The sequence below is a fragment of the Alosa sapidissima genome, chromosome 1 (assembly GCF_018492685.1).
Source record: "Alosa sapidissima isolate fAloSap1 chromosome 1, fAloSap1.pri, whole genome shotgun sequence".
NCBI classification, from domain to species: Eukaryota; Metazoa; Chordata; class Actinopteri; order Clupeiformes; family Clupeidae; genus Alosa; species Alosa sapidissima.
The window spans coordinates 17,869,530-17,884,277 of NC_055957.1; the positions used below are offsets into that span (position 1 = coordinate 17,869,530).

The following is a 14,748-nucleotide window of genomic DNA, read 5'->3' on the forward strand; positions in this document are numbered from 1 at the left end:
GATATCGCCATGCTGAACACGCCGCACCCATTCAGTAGGCCCTTCAACACTTTGCCCTTTCTTTAAATGACTTTGGGGCCGGAACTACTTAGGGCAGAGCGGAGAGGGAGACAGAGGGCTCCTGAGAGATTGGGTTGATACTCAAATCCTCCCCCGGAGAGCTGACTCCAGTCTGCTTTATTACACCTCAGCGGGACTGAACACCTGAGCACCTGACCAAGTCTGGCGTACGCCAGGCTGTGCAAAGATCCACCTCAGCTTAAAGGTTAGGTCCACAAAAAAAATATGCACATGCATGGTCAGTGGCCCAATGGATCTTTTTTTAAGGAGCTGGTTTTAGAGGCCATCGAACTCTTGCGCGGGAGAACACAGAGTTCATGGCTCTGCTCCGAGAAGTTTGTCTCACCCTCGCCGTATTGCCTGTTGCAGTCTCGTGGGTGACTATTTTTTGCTGTGGAACATCTGCCAGCTGAAAGTGCCATGGGTGTATTGTCTTGGTAGTAAGAAACTGTGTTGCTATGGTCTCCAGAGACCTGGGAGCTTTTTATCTCTGTCGAGAGGCATCAGCTCAGGCTCACGGGGGGTGTGGGATCCGCTCAGCCTCCTGGAGATGCACTGCCTCCAGGCAAGAGGGGGAACAGCGTGGGAGATGGGGATCTGGGACCGGTGTTTACATGCAACTGAAGAACTATGGAGGGGTTACAGCTGAGGTGAAATGGCAAATTACTAGGCTGAAAGCAAGCTCCTGAAAGCAGCTGCCACCAACATTCAAGTACCTTTAAGGTTTCCATGCTATAATGTTGTTGCTTTTCTCTCTTCCGTACTAGGTATGTTTCATTCGGGCATGACTAGGCTTTGGGCTGACTTACAGTACCTTTCCCTCTTGTAAAAATGTTTTGAGAGAAGGAGAATGGAGAGGGGTACCCGAGGATGTTTGAGAGCTACAGAGAGAAGGGAACGCAGAGCATATTGCTTCATTGGATTATCGAGATGATTGATGTAGCAGAGAGGATGCTAGTGTTGATGTGTTTTGACACTCAAGATTTTTTAGATTTTTTAGAAGGGCTGGTTGTTTTTGGCTGTTGCCTGGGCACAGGGTTAAGCAGGGGGATGGTGTGGTGTTGTGTTACCTGCACACAGAGCACTGCCTCTGGGGCTGCAGTGCGGTGAACATTACGATGACAGAGTAGTTCCGGGGTGGCGCCTTCACGAAGCGGCGGAACTTGTCTCCGTTCATGCGGATAACGGAGCGACGAGAGCTCCACTCCATCATCTGATCAACTTTCTCCGCCAACATATTCTGTGCTCCGGGACGGGAGCAAGGGAGGGCCAGAGGGGCAGGGGTTGGGGAGAGATGATGGAGCAGGGGAACACACAGACACACAAGGAGGAAGGAAGAGAAGGGTCCAAAGTTTTAGAGAGGATTTTCAAAAGTACACAAGGACAAATTTATACAAAACAGTGCAATTACAAAAATATATATATATATATTTATGTTAGTTTCATAACAAGAAACACAAACAACCCAAAAAGCCCTTGTGACTCTGTGGCAGCATGTGATTAATGGGGGTCTTTGATAAATGGTTTACAATTGGGTTTAAATGTGCTCCTAAGCAGTAATTGTGGACATTTAACAGCTGTGACGACTCCCGTTCCGTTTGAGGGTTTTTCTGTTGATTAAATGCAAAGCTGCTCAACATAAAGGTCAACACACAGACTGTTGGAAGCACGCAGGGAAAACAGTAAACATGGAAGGACTGCCGTAGGGAAGGAGTGGAGACTTTTTAGCAGACGATAGCACATCAGGCCCTTCGCTGGGGTAGCTTAAAGGTAACATATGGTCCTGAAATTGAATTACTGCCTGGTGACAAAAAAAAAACAAAACGAACTAAGACCTTGCCAGATGTACCCTTGCGAAAATGAGACACCCACAAGATGAAAAATACCGCACAATGGTATCCATTTCAATATTAGCCTAAAAGCTAGCACTCAAGTTCTGACCTCATTTACCCTGGAACAGAGGAACAGAACTGTCAAAACTCAAAGAGACACGTGGAGACCTGCCCTGGAACGTCGAATCTTGTGTGTGTCTACGGGAGTGTGTGTCTACGGGAGTGTGCACACTATTGCCAAGAGAAACCAGCTGGGCCCTCATATAGACAAAAAAGGGTCAGAGCGAGAGAAGAGGAGAAAAAAAAACACGCTTGTGTGCTCATTGTGTCTGGGGGCATGAAAAGGTAAAGGTAGCGGCTCATGTTCTCCCCATTACTTGCCACGAATATAAACTGATCAGAAAGCACAGTGGTCTTGACACTCTTTGCTCACTGTGTTTACTTACATAAGCCTCTCTGTGACGCCACACTGCCTTCCAGCTCCACTGCAGCCAGCCTTGGGCTTTAACCAACATAAATGGCCGTATTGTGCCGCTCAATGAAGCCTAAAACAACACCTTTTATTACAGGGCCGAATTTGTGACTGTTAGGGCTAGCCATGCAGAGGAAAAGCACTACTGTGCCGGAAGCTGCTGGCATTAGGGGGGTGCCATATTGTATAGACATTGATATATCAGTGGAATTCCTCCCCATGATAAAAATGTTATATTAATGATATAGTTGATGACGTTTATGTGCTGCAAGGTGGGCAGCTCACATGTAGGGCAAGAACAAACAAGACTGACAACAGAGGTCAAAATGTAGGTGAGGAGGAATATTCTTGGTCAGGATCAAGTTTTACTAGTCTCAAGTGTTTGAACAGCTCTCAAGACAGTAAGCTAACAGTGGTGAATATTGCCATCTTCATATATTCATTTATCATTGTCGCCAAAAATACCATGACATACTGATAGTTTAAGTCTATATCACCCATCCCTAGCGGACATAAATAGTGGGTCAATACATCAAATGTTGCAACTGCGGGTCTATGACCTCTGGCAGGTAGCACCAATGTGGACTATTACTAAGAACTTAAGAGACTAAATACATGACACCAAATGGTGCAGCCTTTTGATGCACTAAACATGCAATCAGACACCTTGCAAACGCCTCCTGATTTCTAATCCAGATTTTCTTTCATCACCATGACAACACGTGTGTAACATCTAACAGCATGGAGTTCTAACATCCGATCAAAAAGGGACTTTAATGGACACCAAGGGTAGAACACAACACCGGGCCACAATGACCAGTGCTTCCTGCTGACCAATCAAAGCTCGATCTGCATTTCATTTTCCAGATGAGGAGCCGCGCCAGGCTCACAAGATACGGTATCAAAGTATTAAACAGCCCTCCTAGTGGCATGGGGGCGCTGAGGTGGAGACTGGAAAACATCCCCAGCGGGAGCTGGAGCTGGAGCATCTCCACATTTCTCATACACATCAGTCTCTACCATCTGCTTCCTCCACAGTGCACACAGTGCATGTCCCCTTACCACACCATGCTACATCTCTGAAGCAGCAGTATTAGTAATGGTGTGTGTGTGTGTGTGTGTGTGTGTGTGTGTGTGTGTGTCCACACGGTGTAAAGGAGTAAAGAGATGTAGATGTGGAGTTGGGGGACGTGTGTGAGGGGTAAGCATGTTGTGCCAGTGGCATGAAGGACATGAAAAGGTGGTGCAATCCTGTTTGAAGAGACGGGTCGTGTGTGTGTGTGTGTGTGTGTGTGCTTCAGTGATCAGCAAGTCAGGAGAAGTGGGAGAAACAGGGCAAATGGATACAGTGTCCCTCTCTATGCTCGTGTCTGTGGGTCACATGGAGAGACGGAGATGTGGTGTGGGAAGGGGGGAGAGAGAAGGAGAGAGAGAGAGGGACAGAGGGAGGGCGGACGTGTGTCAGGCCTCTGCTTCAAACCCCACATGGGCACCGGCATCACCGCCCGTCTCTGGCACCTTCAATTAAAGTGTCTCAGGCAGCTGCAGATTACCTGGGATGCTCTCTTCTTCCTGTGCCCTCGAGCTCCTGTTTGTCCTCTCTCCCTCTCTCTCTCTCTCTCTCTCTCTTCAGCAGCAGCAGTCTGCCGTCATCAGCTCTCGTCACCCTTTTATATATTTCATTTCTCCTGCACCCAACCACCCCATACAGCCTGCATGAGGAGTCAGTGCTAGCAGTGGATTTTCATTTTTGGGCTACACACAGTCAGCTCCGCCATGTTGAATTATTTAGCTCCTTGTGTATGTCAGACTTGTGTCTGCACTACGGACCAACTCTTCTGTCAAAAGCCACAAAATGAAACATTGTTATCATTTCTATCTGCAATGGCTGACTGCTTCAGTGGTTGACAGCAGACGGGCTCCAATGCATTTTATTCTCGTGGCCAGTAGATCAATTAGGCGCTCCATACGTGCTGCTATATGGAGCGGCTGCCACTTAGGTTTGACAGGGAATGCGAAGATTCCCATTCTTACTTATACTATATGCCAGTGCTTCCGTAGCCATTAACAGGACATGCTAACAATGAGTGCAGGCAAATATGGGAGGAAGACTGAACCTCATGCTACAGAGTAGCACCACAAAAGGCAGCTGTATCTAAAGGTATTCATACATGGTGTTGTTGTACCAGCGACATTCTTGAACCCACACATTCCACCGTCGGAACACTGGTCCCTTCTGTGCTCCCGCTGGTATGCCCCAGCTATTAGTCCCTCATCTCCTTTGTGAGGTTGTCAGTCTTGCGTTGGGGGAAAAAAAGAATAGGTTTTCACCCACCACCTCCAGACAGCAAGGCTGTCAGTTTGCCTGCCAATCAAACGGCTGTTAATGATGCTCCGGGAGCGGTGTGAGAAGCCAGCCAAGCGCGCAAGGAAGCGCTTGAGAAGCTACAAACAAGAACCAAACATAGATGTTTTCTTCCCCCACCCCCCCCCAATCCCCTCCGCACCTGACACCCCCCCCCCCCACCAGTTTCCTCTCGTCTCTCCCGTCTTGTTTTCTCACACCGTCTCTCGTAAAAAAAAAAATAATATAAAAAAAAAAAAAAACACCTTTCAATTTTCAGTGAAGGAGAACCAGGAAAAGCATCTCTCAAAATAAAGCAAAAAAAGTAGCTATGGGCCAAAGGTCTACACCACTGAGGCCATTTGGGGACAAACAGTCCACCAAGGTGTTAGATACCTAAAAAAGACGACACAAAGTCAACGGATGTGTTGCTATGTCCGGGCATTAAGCTTACCTCTCTCTTTGATTGATCCTCATGTCCCCCTCCCTCCTACCTCCACACTCCTCCTCCGGCCCACACAATCATTTCCACCAGGTGGTTTACTCAGGGTACGTGACGGATGCTGTGGACAGGTTGTTCCCTGATGAGCCCCCACTAAAAGAGACAAAGCACATCCCCCCCCCCCCCCTTCCGCTGAAGAAACACCATCGTGTCACTGTGCTGCTGTTTTTGAAACGAGTTTGAGTGATTCACCAATGGGGTTTGCCAGAGACTAGGGCACAAATGATGTGGCCAAGGTGCCTCGCTGACAAACCTATGGTCTACAGTACAGTGAGTGTTGATTGTGCCACCCTAACCAACCTATAGTGAAAATTATGGAACAGAACAATGTAAAATTTGAGCTGGTTTGGCAGCATCCAGCTACAGTAACACACACACACTCTCACTCACTGCGGCGCCGCAAGTGGGCCTCGGCTTCATTATTCATCAGTATTCAGTCAGGGCAGATGTCAACTTTCAGCTACCCCCCTCCCCAGTGTTGTGCCTGAACGCGTTCATTGAACGAAAGTCACTCGTTCATATGTATTTTGAGCGAACGTGAACTGAACGTACTGTATTAGGCTACTACTGCCTGATGAACGTTACTGTGAACTCGTTTATTCTGGTGTCTGAACGGCACGCTCTTTCAGTTTAACTTCATTGAATAGGGTGCCAGATTTCTACAGAGCCTTCCACGCGAAAACCCGGCTAAAACACACCGTAAAAAGGCCTTAATATGGCAGCATGCAGGTCACCATTTGTCAAACTATGGGCCGCGGTCCGCAATGTGGAAAATGGTCTGCAGAGTGAAATTATTCCCGGGCCATCGTCTGATAATTTGCTGCGCAATTGGTCAAGGAGCCGCGGACAGAAAAAGAAAACAAACATTTCTGCAATTAGTAGGAAATACTTGTTAATTTGGTGTCATCAAACATAGAGGCATAGAATTAAGTCGTGGTATGAGCGTTTATTCAATGCGTGCGTGTGCACGTTGGTAGCAAAGCTAAGCTTCAACCTATTGGAAGGCTAATTATGAAACGACATTTAATAGAACGACGTGGATTTATGCAACTTCCATAAAAAACAGAGCACAAACTATATAAAACACTGTTTGGCATTAAGTATTAAAGTCAGCCAAAAGCTATTAATTAGTCTTAGTTAAAGATAGTTAAAGATCTCCAGATCAGTGATTTACGCATGATCTGATCCGCCATTTACCATTCACACAAGCTGGTATTGTGTCTCCTGAATCCTTACATTCAGGCATTCAAATTAAATGTAATTAAATAACATATAAATATTCTATCAGTGTATGATGCTTGCATGAGGGAAAACTCCCAAAACAACGGCACCCATATAACTGCTGTTGTTTTGAGAAGTATTTCTCATGCAAGCATCATGCAACAATGCAAAAACTATTGTAGGCCTAATTATATTTTACATTAGTAAAGCAGTACTCTGATGTGCATGTTTTCACAAACTTTTGTGAACAATCTTAGCACTTTAAACATTGACCGTTTTGAAGTGCATGTATAGCAATATAGTATAAAAATAATAATTGATATCATTATGATAATTTAATGGGGGGTGGGAGGAGGGGGTAGGTTCATGTAGGTGGGCCCTATGACCCCAAAGTATGCCTTGACTGGGCCTCAGGTCAAAGAAGTTTGAGAAAGGCTGATGTAGACGACAAAGCAGCAAGGAGGCATCATATGATCATTTAAACAAGTTTTATGACAAGGTCGGTGAGGATGGGAAAAATCGTACATTTGTGCAAACTTTGCCCGCACTTCAGTCACAGTCATTATTCATTTAATCATTAAATAAAATACAGTACACGTCTTGGTTCAATAGGTTACGTGCAGTCATTTTAATATGTTTTAATAAACATTGAACCAGTCCGGCCCTTGGCTTGTAGCAAATTTGTTTTTTTGGCCCTCTAATGTATTTGACTTTGACATCCCTGATCTAGCCTGTCCTTTATGATATCCCACCGTCAAGCCAAACACCTGAAAGTCATAAAGGAAACATAAAGGACATGGAGATGGAGCTGATCGTCATTCAGGAAACACATGGACAGAGAGCACACTTTAGATGCACCTCACCTCCGCAAAAATGACTCCGAGCGCGCTCTGAGGCAAACGGACAACTCCCCATTAAACAGAAAGCAGCAGGAGCAACTCACACTAAGTGGCTCCAGAACATGAAGATGGCAGAAATGCAAAATTACATTTTCTCCAGATTAGAGACTTAAAAATAGACAGGGACTGCATCAATTTATGGGGGGAGTGGGGGAGGGTACTCTGCCTCGGATTTAGGATTGAGGTCTATCTGCTGTTATTTCTCAAACTGTTTTCAATTGAGGCATCAGCGTTCGGTGATGCTGTCATTTTTTAGTAGAGCTTGAGTCGTGGACTTGACCTTGAGACATCTCAACACAATACAACATCTCACCCTTCAAGGCCTCTTGTAATCTACATGGTCATAGTCTTCAAACTCCTTTGTTCATTACTCTTGCTTACTTTCTGGATTTCCTTTCTCCATGTTATTGGTCACAATGTCCTTCACAAAATCCATCCATATTTCTAAAAAAACCATCTTTCGTACCTGGCCCAATTCTCATTCCTGTTACATTTATGTTTTCATCACGCTAGTCATATTTACCATTACACCACAACTGCAATAAGCAGTGGTTAATGCATTTTGGAACAGCGATGACAGCAGTAAGATCAAACAAGAGTGTAGTCCTTGATCAAATCAAGAGGCAAAGAGGTAAAGACACAGTCCTGCTCAGAGCCCCAACATCTGACTCTTGGTAGTCCCTCAGTCAGGACTCCAAGCAGTGGCTTCAGGGGTTCTGGAGATGCCATGCTCCGAGTGTCACAAAAGAGAGTGAGCGGTGGTGGAAATCACTGCACTAGTCGGCCAGAAAGAGACTGTGTGAACTCGTGTGAGCGTGTGTCTGCAACACTGGGCTGAATGTAATAGCCCAGGAACAATGCCTTCAACCTGAATTGAACACCTAAAGAGTGGGAGTAGTCCAGAAGAACTTCCCCCTCAGTGCACACACTGCCATGGCAGGACTTGGGCCCTTCCATGGAAAAAGGATTACAGGATGTCCAATTGTTCACATGGTGAGTCCTCCAATAAGAACCTCTAAGTCTGAGTGTGAAAGTCTGATAAGGTCCAAACAATGTGGTGGAGAACAGGCTCGCAGAGGTAATCTTACTCCTCCCCACATCGGCGGACTACATTACCCACAAAGCCTTTCAACAGACAGTGTCAGCTAGGATTGGGACATGCCATATTTAGAAGGCATGTGGCAATATTACGAGCTGAACCATGTGGCTCACAGAAGGTTTCGTGGAGACAGATTCCGTCAGATCAGGATGGGGTGGATTACTGTGATAAGCAGTACTGTGCAAAACCACAAGTCATCACTGAAGAGGATTCTACCATCGACTTAGGCTGACTGTCACTGTAAATGTATATCTGACACTGAGTACGTCAAACCACAGATCACATTTGCTATTACTGCTTTCTCCACACCCAGACCCAGTCCCGATCCCCCCCCCCCCCCCCTCCTCTCCCTCTCCTTCTTGCGGTTTGCTCAGAGGACCCATGCAGTGCTGAGAAATCTGTGGACATTCTGTCGTCACATGGGAACCAGCCTGCTTGCATTAATCTTCTCTCACATTTGCATTACTTAAATGGCAACTGCAGCACATTGTACCCATGTTCCCTTATTATGAACATATTTCAGTGTGAACGTGCTGGGCATAGCATGCTTTATAATCCTAATCGAATTACAGAGACACACAGACATACAAACAAGTGTGCAGTGAGCAAGAAGTATGCACAACAGCCTTTTTGCCCTTGGAAGGATAGGAGATGCTGAAAAGTTATCAAACTCATTTAATAACCATGTGGCATATCCACTAAGATTGCAGTTTTTTACTCATCTGAATAACTGTCAATGTACTATATTATGAAGAGATAGCAGACAATTATTTGAGTACAGATGTGCGATTAAGACATTCAAGGGTTCAACAAACAAAAAAGTAAAATGAATAAGGGGTGAATAGTATGTATAAAAACACAAGGAGGAAAGAGAGTTCCAGCTTTAATCTCTGCTCTCATTGTCAGTTATTTGGGCAAGTCAGGATGATCTCTTTCCCTGAGTCTTCAGGGAAAACCCAGGAAAGACAGCAAAGCACTTTTGACAGAAGGCACAAGGCCAGCTTTACTGGCAGTTATGAAACATACATTCTTTTCTCCATCTTTTCTGTCATTATTTTTTTTACTAACTTCGGGGCCATAACAAGGGAGCTCTATGATAGAAAATGGCTTGGTCAAAGGGCCTAGAAATGGATTTAAAAGTCCCCCATTGAGCAAGGGGGATTTGGAAATCAGGCAGAGATGACTGGGCACACAATGGGGGCACAAAGCCACCAGGGATGACTTGATGCAAGAGCAAGAGTAGAGAAATATAGTCCAAAATATAGTCCAAAAAACAAGTAAATACCTAAATCTAACCTAAATACCAAATGTGCACACACAAGGAAATCTATGACCTATAGTGCATAGCACATGCCCCGTTGAGAATGGAAGAGGTAAAAGGTAAAAGAAACAATCAAAGCATTCCAGTTGCCTAGATAACCTGCGTCCCCTTTCCATCGAACTGCCCATCTCTTCACAATACAGTACTCAGGATGAAAGAGGCAAAATGTATAGGAAGCAGTGGTTCTTAAGATAAAATACCCACAATACCCCTGCTCCTCCATAAAGCATGTATGCTTGCTGCATTGCGTCACTTTGCAATGGTTGTCATGCCCTTTGTGACTACCCACAAGTCATTGGAGCACGTGCACACGTGCATGAGTGTGTCTATTTATGAACCTATTTTGTGACTTTCAATGGTTTCCATGAACTCTACTTGTGTCTGTATGTTTTGAGTGAGCGTTTAATGAGGAGTATTGATGTGCAATCAATGACTGCTGTCTGCACAAGGCTGGGTTTGGAATGTATTATTTATTTTGCATCCAAGGTTTGTGCAAGTCTGCAAAACTAGGAGGCAATTCTGCTGGGACTGTTCAGCAGTCTCCCGTCCAACCTACTCCTCTTCTATATCCCTTTACTCTTCCACGCCAGTGTTTCACTCTGTCTCCATACTCTCTTGTTCCACTCCACTTGAAAAAAGTGCCTTGCAGCCACTCAATCAATCTTCTCAGCACTGGCAGCTTAACATCTCCTGAAGTGATTCTTGTTGAGAAAATGAGACTCTAGTCCAAGACACCAAAAAAGAGGGAGAGGGAGGGAGAGGGGGGGGGGGGGGGGGGGGGCATAACACTCTTAGGGCTGTCATCGTAGCTCAAGCGGTGTAGTGTGGCCCTTCTGTTCCACGGTTGGGTAAGCTGAACTGAGCTGAGAGGAACCGAGCATAAACTGAGTGTGCAGGTCAACCAAAAGCTGGACCTGATCTCAGCTGTCTGCCTTCTGTTTCCTGTCTCAACTGGCAGCTTTTCTTCCCATGTCCAGCTCAGTCACAAGCATTGCCATCTCGCTAACCGGGCTTTTCTTCCACCTCACCGCTCAATGCAGAAACTGAAACCTCTTTTGCTTACCGTGTCTGGGCAAGAGACTCCTAACAAAGATTAATGCTGAATTACACTGCAGATATTTTTATTTCAATTTTATTGTTTCTTGTAGGTGCTTGGAAATTTTCCATCAAGGTTGGCAATCTTGCCTGGGCCTTGGCCCAAGTCTTGTACAGAAGTATCTTCAGAGTGTGAAAAACATTAAATGAATGCCTACAGAAATGTGAGGTTCATGAAGGTTTAATCTACATTCCAATTCAACAGCCCATTACCTTTGAGCACATTAGCTTCTAGCTTAGAAAAAAAAAAAACACTCACACATTGGAACTCCAATCTTCTCTTTGCGCTCCAAACTTCAGTTTGGTGTACTGTATGCCTCCCATTTGAATCAGAAATGAGCCGGCATGTCTGTGTGGTTTAAGAGATCTCCCATCAGTCGTGTCTGTTACAGCTGGGGAGAGAGCAGGTGAGATGCCTCTCAGGGTATTGATTCCCTCTCTCATGTCAGCTCACAGCTGTACCTGAAGGAAACCATATGCAAAGCTCCATCTAAATATGAGCCTACTTCAAGATTCAATAGTGGGGTCATCTTTCAATCCAGCGTTAATGCATGATAATGACATTAGCTCTGGAAGAGAGAAGCAGCTGGTCCCTTCGTCACCAAAACAGAACTCGCAGAGATAGCACTAGCACAGTCTACTCAGTACCATGGAAAGACCATCAAAGCCAATGTTTATAATCAGGTGGGTGACACAGCTGTTTGGCAAGTTTAGCTTTGGACTGATGAGCAAAGTCTAGTAAAGATTAGACTCTGTCTTACATCCATAAAAGACTTCACATGGTCCAAGATAAGCTAATCTTACATAAGTGACCGTAATCAAGGCAACATGAAACATGCAGTCTTTTTGCATTCGTCTGTGTAATATTAAACTGTTTGCCTGCACCAAAACAATTTAAACCAAGATCCTTTAAGAACCATGAAGGACTTGGCAGTGCCATAAATGATCACAAGCAGAATTAAAAGGCCTTTTACCATCAAGTGAGAGGTGCCAACTACTGTGACGCTGTTCTTCTGTGTCACCCTCTCTCTCTCTCTCTCTCTCTCTCTCTGGTAATTACCACTGCCTCCCTGCTTCTGTCCGGAGGCGATTGTATAGGGATGACCTCTGCCCTCTCAAGGCTTCACTGCTGAAGGCATAATCATTCTCTCACCTTCCTGACAACTGGCACTGCTGCACACCAGCCTCTAGCAACAACACAAACAACCCAAGTAACCTGCCACTGATACAGTGGAAAGAACAGAAGGCTATATCCACAGAGTGTAAAGCAATCTTTCTGGTAGTGATAGCATTGCTCAAGGCAGATAAAATCACATTAATTATTCTACCCACTCTTGTTTCCATTGACACAATGCACTTTTTTTGTATATTGCTTCATCTTAGATGTTAAATAACTGGCAATACAATGTATTGACTACATACATAAATCCTGCTTTTTATTAAGCTTTTTGGGGGGCCTTTTTTCAATTTCATTACACAAATATTGTGATGTATTGCAGATGACCATCACAGAATCGCTTCATCACAACAACACGGTCACCATGGGCAACATATTGTGACAGTATCGTGATTCGTGAGTAACTAGACAACATTCAATATGTCCTCATCAGGAAAAAAAAACACATATATTATTTCATCCCTTCACATGATTTCTTCGCTTGCACAAGGCTGCCTCTGAGAGCAAAAAGCACACGGTGTTCAGAGCCTAAACCACCTGATCCGCAGAACAGCCTGCACACAACAGAGCACAGATCTGCTCCATATAGGGATACGATAATTACATGGGATACCAAAACTTGCTGGCTGAAGGTCATTTCGTATGTGTCTGATATACAGGATATCACCCTCATCTTCCACTTTCACTTGCCTCCGCTGATGACGTGGTCATTATTTACTGTTGGTAATGAGGTTTCTGCCATATGTTGTGGATTCATTAATCAAGGAAGTAAAAGAGAGGTAAGGGAGGGGGTCCTAGCAGAGGGGGGGGGGGGGAGACTTGCATAACCCGCATATTGACTGCCATCCTCACCCCCTCAAAAATCATTCATTTCCTTATTAGATTCATTAAATGTTGGAGTGACTTACGGGGCAGCAACTCATTCTGAAATAAGGTTTTGCATTTCACGGCTGTTAGAGGGAGAAAAACGGCTGGCCCTCGCTAAGTCTCCATCACAGGGCTTGACTTGACTGTGCATGCATGTGTGTGTGTGAGTGAGTGTGTAAGAAATTAGCTTAACTCCAGCTTATTTTATTATTTAGACCCTTATCTTTAATTACAACGGCTGTGATAAAAGTTTCCTTATAGTCTGTGAGGCGAAAAAGGGAGGATAGAAATAGACAAAGAAAGGCAACTTTCTGCTCCAATTATCTTGATGAATTTGCAGCTTCCTGCTGTCATGGCGATGAAGCTATCATTCCCCAGATTCCCGCCCTCTTTCCCCATCGTGACTCCTTGCTGTGTCCCCTAGGCCTCCCAAGGCAAAAATGGAAATACTGCCACGTCTCGAGACTCCCGCTCTCCAAGGCTTTCTACCCCTCTCTCTTTCAGTCTCCTCCAGCATAATTAGCGGTAAACATAGAGCAGCAGTGATGCCGGTGGTGTCGCTGCCAGCTCCCATTCCCAGCGCCTGGAGGTGGGAATCGACGCGGGAATGCCGTCTGGGATCTACCAGAGGTCTCATTTCCCAAGGCCCACTTCTGCAGCGGAAGCATATTGCTGGCATTTTCTATTTCTTTATTTTTTTGAAGCATGAGGCCGAGCGTTGGTGGAGGCCAGAATGTGGAAGTGCTGTCTTCATTATTGCCCCGCACAGCAATAAAAACGCGTAGCCATCCGTCCTTTTATTATGCTACGTTTATAACAAAATCAAACTCCGGTTTAGCTCAATAAAAACAGGGCACTGCTGGCACCCGTCGTGCTCTCAGCCGACAGAGCGCTCCATCCTGCTGAGGCAGCAGGCTCACGGTGAGACCCACTATGGACTAGAAGGGGTTGGGTGGGGGTGCACTGGGGGCGCACTTGAGATGAGTGAGAGGGCCATTAGGACCAAGAGAACATCGGTGTTACCCTAGCTGCAAATGCTTCACAACTCCCGCACAAGAGAGGCAACTCCTCTTTTTTTTTTTTCGGAGAAAAATCTCACTGATTTGCTTGCTTGGGCACTAGGGATGGTGGGTCCCATAAATGAGAGCTCTGCAGTTCTCAAGAGCCACATTATTTTCTTCGGTGTGATTTGTGGAGGCTTCAGCCACATTAACTGATAAACAACTCTGCAGGGGACTGCATAAAAGAAACGGCTCGGCCTTCAGCGAAAGGGATGGGCCAAGAAAGTCCGATGGAGTCCAGGTTTATCATTGGCAATTAGTGAGCATAATTTAGTGTCGTGATTTGGTCAGGGCCTCTGTGTATTAAACACAAAGCAACTCAATTTCGTGTTAGGGCATTTTTTTTTTCGCCCTCTGATTGTTTTATGCAAGTTCTCTTGTATTTTTCTCCTCTGAACTCTTCAGCAAAAGAACAGGACAGGAATCTAATTTTCCTGTCAATTAGAGGGTCCTTGAAAAATGAATATGGCAACTCTCATTTGTGATGAGCGGAGAGAGGCATTAGATCCAAGGGATAAATGGGTGTGTTTAATGGCATTGACTATTCACGGCACCTCTGCCATTGTAATGTTTTAAGAAAAAAAGAAGAGACATGCTTGATCGTTAACTGCACATCGGAAGACGTTACTAACAGCCGGTCACATTTAGTTATTTAGTCTACCAGAAGCGCAAGGTCATTGCAATGAAAGCAGGGGAAAGATAAGAGAAGTGTATTTTACAGTCACTTTTGTGCCCATTCAGCCTCCTCCAAATCATTTCACGTCAAAAAGGTTGTCCATTTATCAGCCATAAGTGCTT

The 14,748-nt window shown here is 45.1% G+C and overlaps 1 protein-coding gene across 1 annotated transcript in view; it reads right to left on the bottom strand.

Moving 5' to 3' along the window:
- The window catches only part of tusc3 (tumor suppressor candidate 3), a 61,827-nt gene that overhangs the window by 40,544 nt on the left and 6,535 nt on the right, over positions 1 to 14,748 (bottom strand). Inside the window, exon 2 of the mRNA XM_042056374.1 lies at positions 1,131 to 1,300. Coding sequence (XP_041912308.1) covers positions 1,131 to 1,300 — 170 coding nt within the window. The remainder of the gene's footprint in view (positions 1 to 1,130; positions 1,301 to 14,748) is intronic.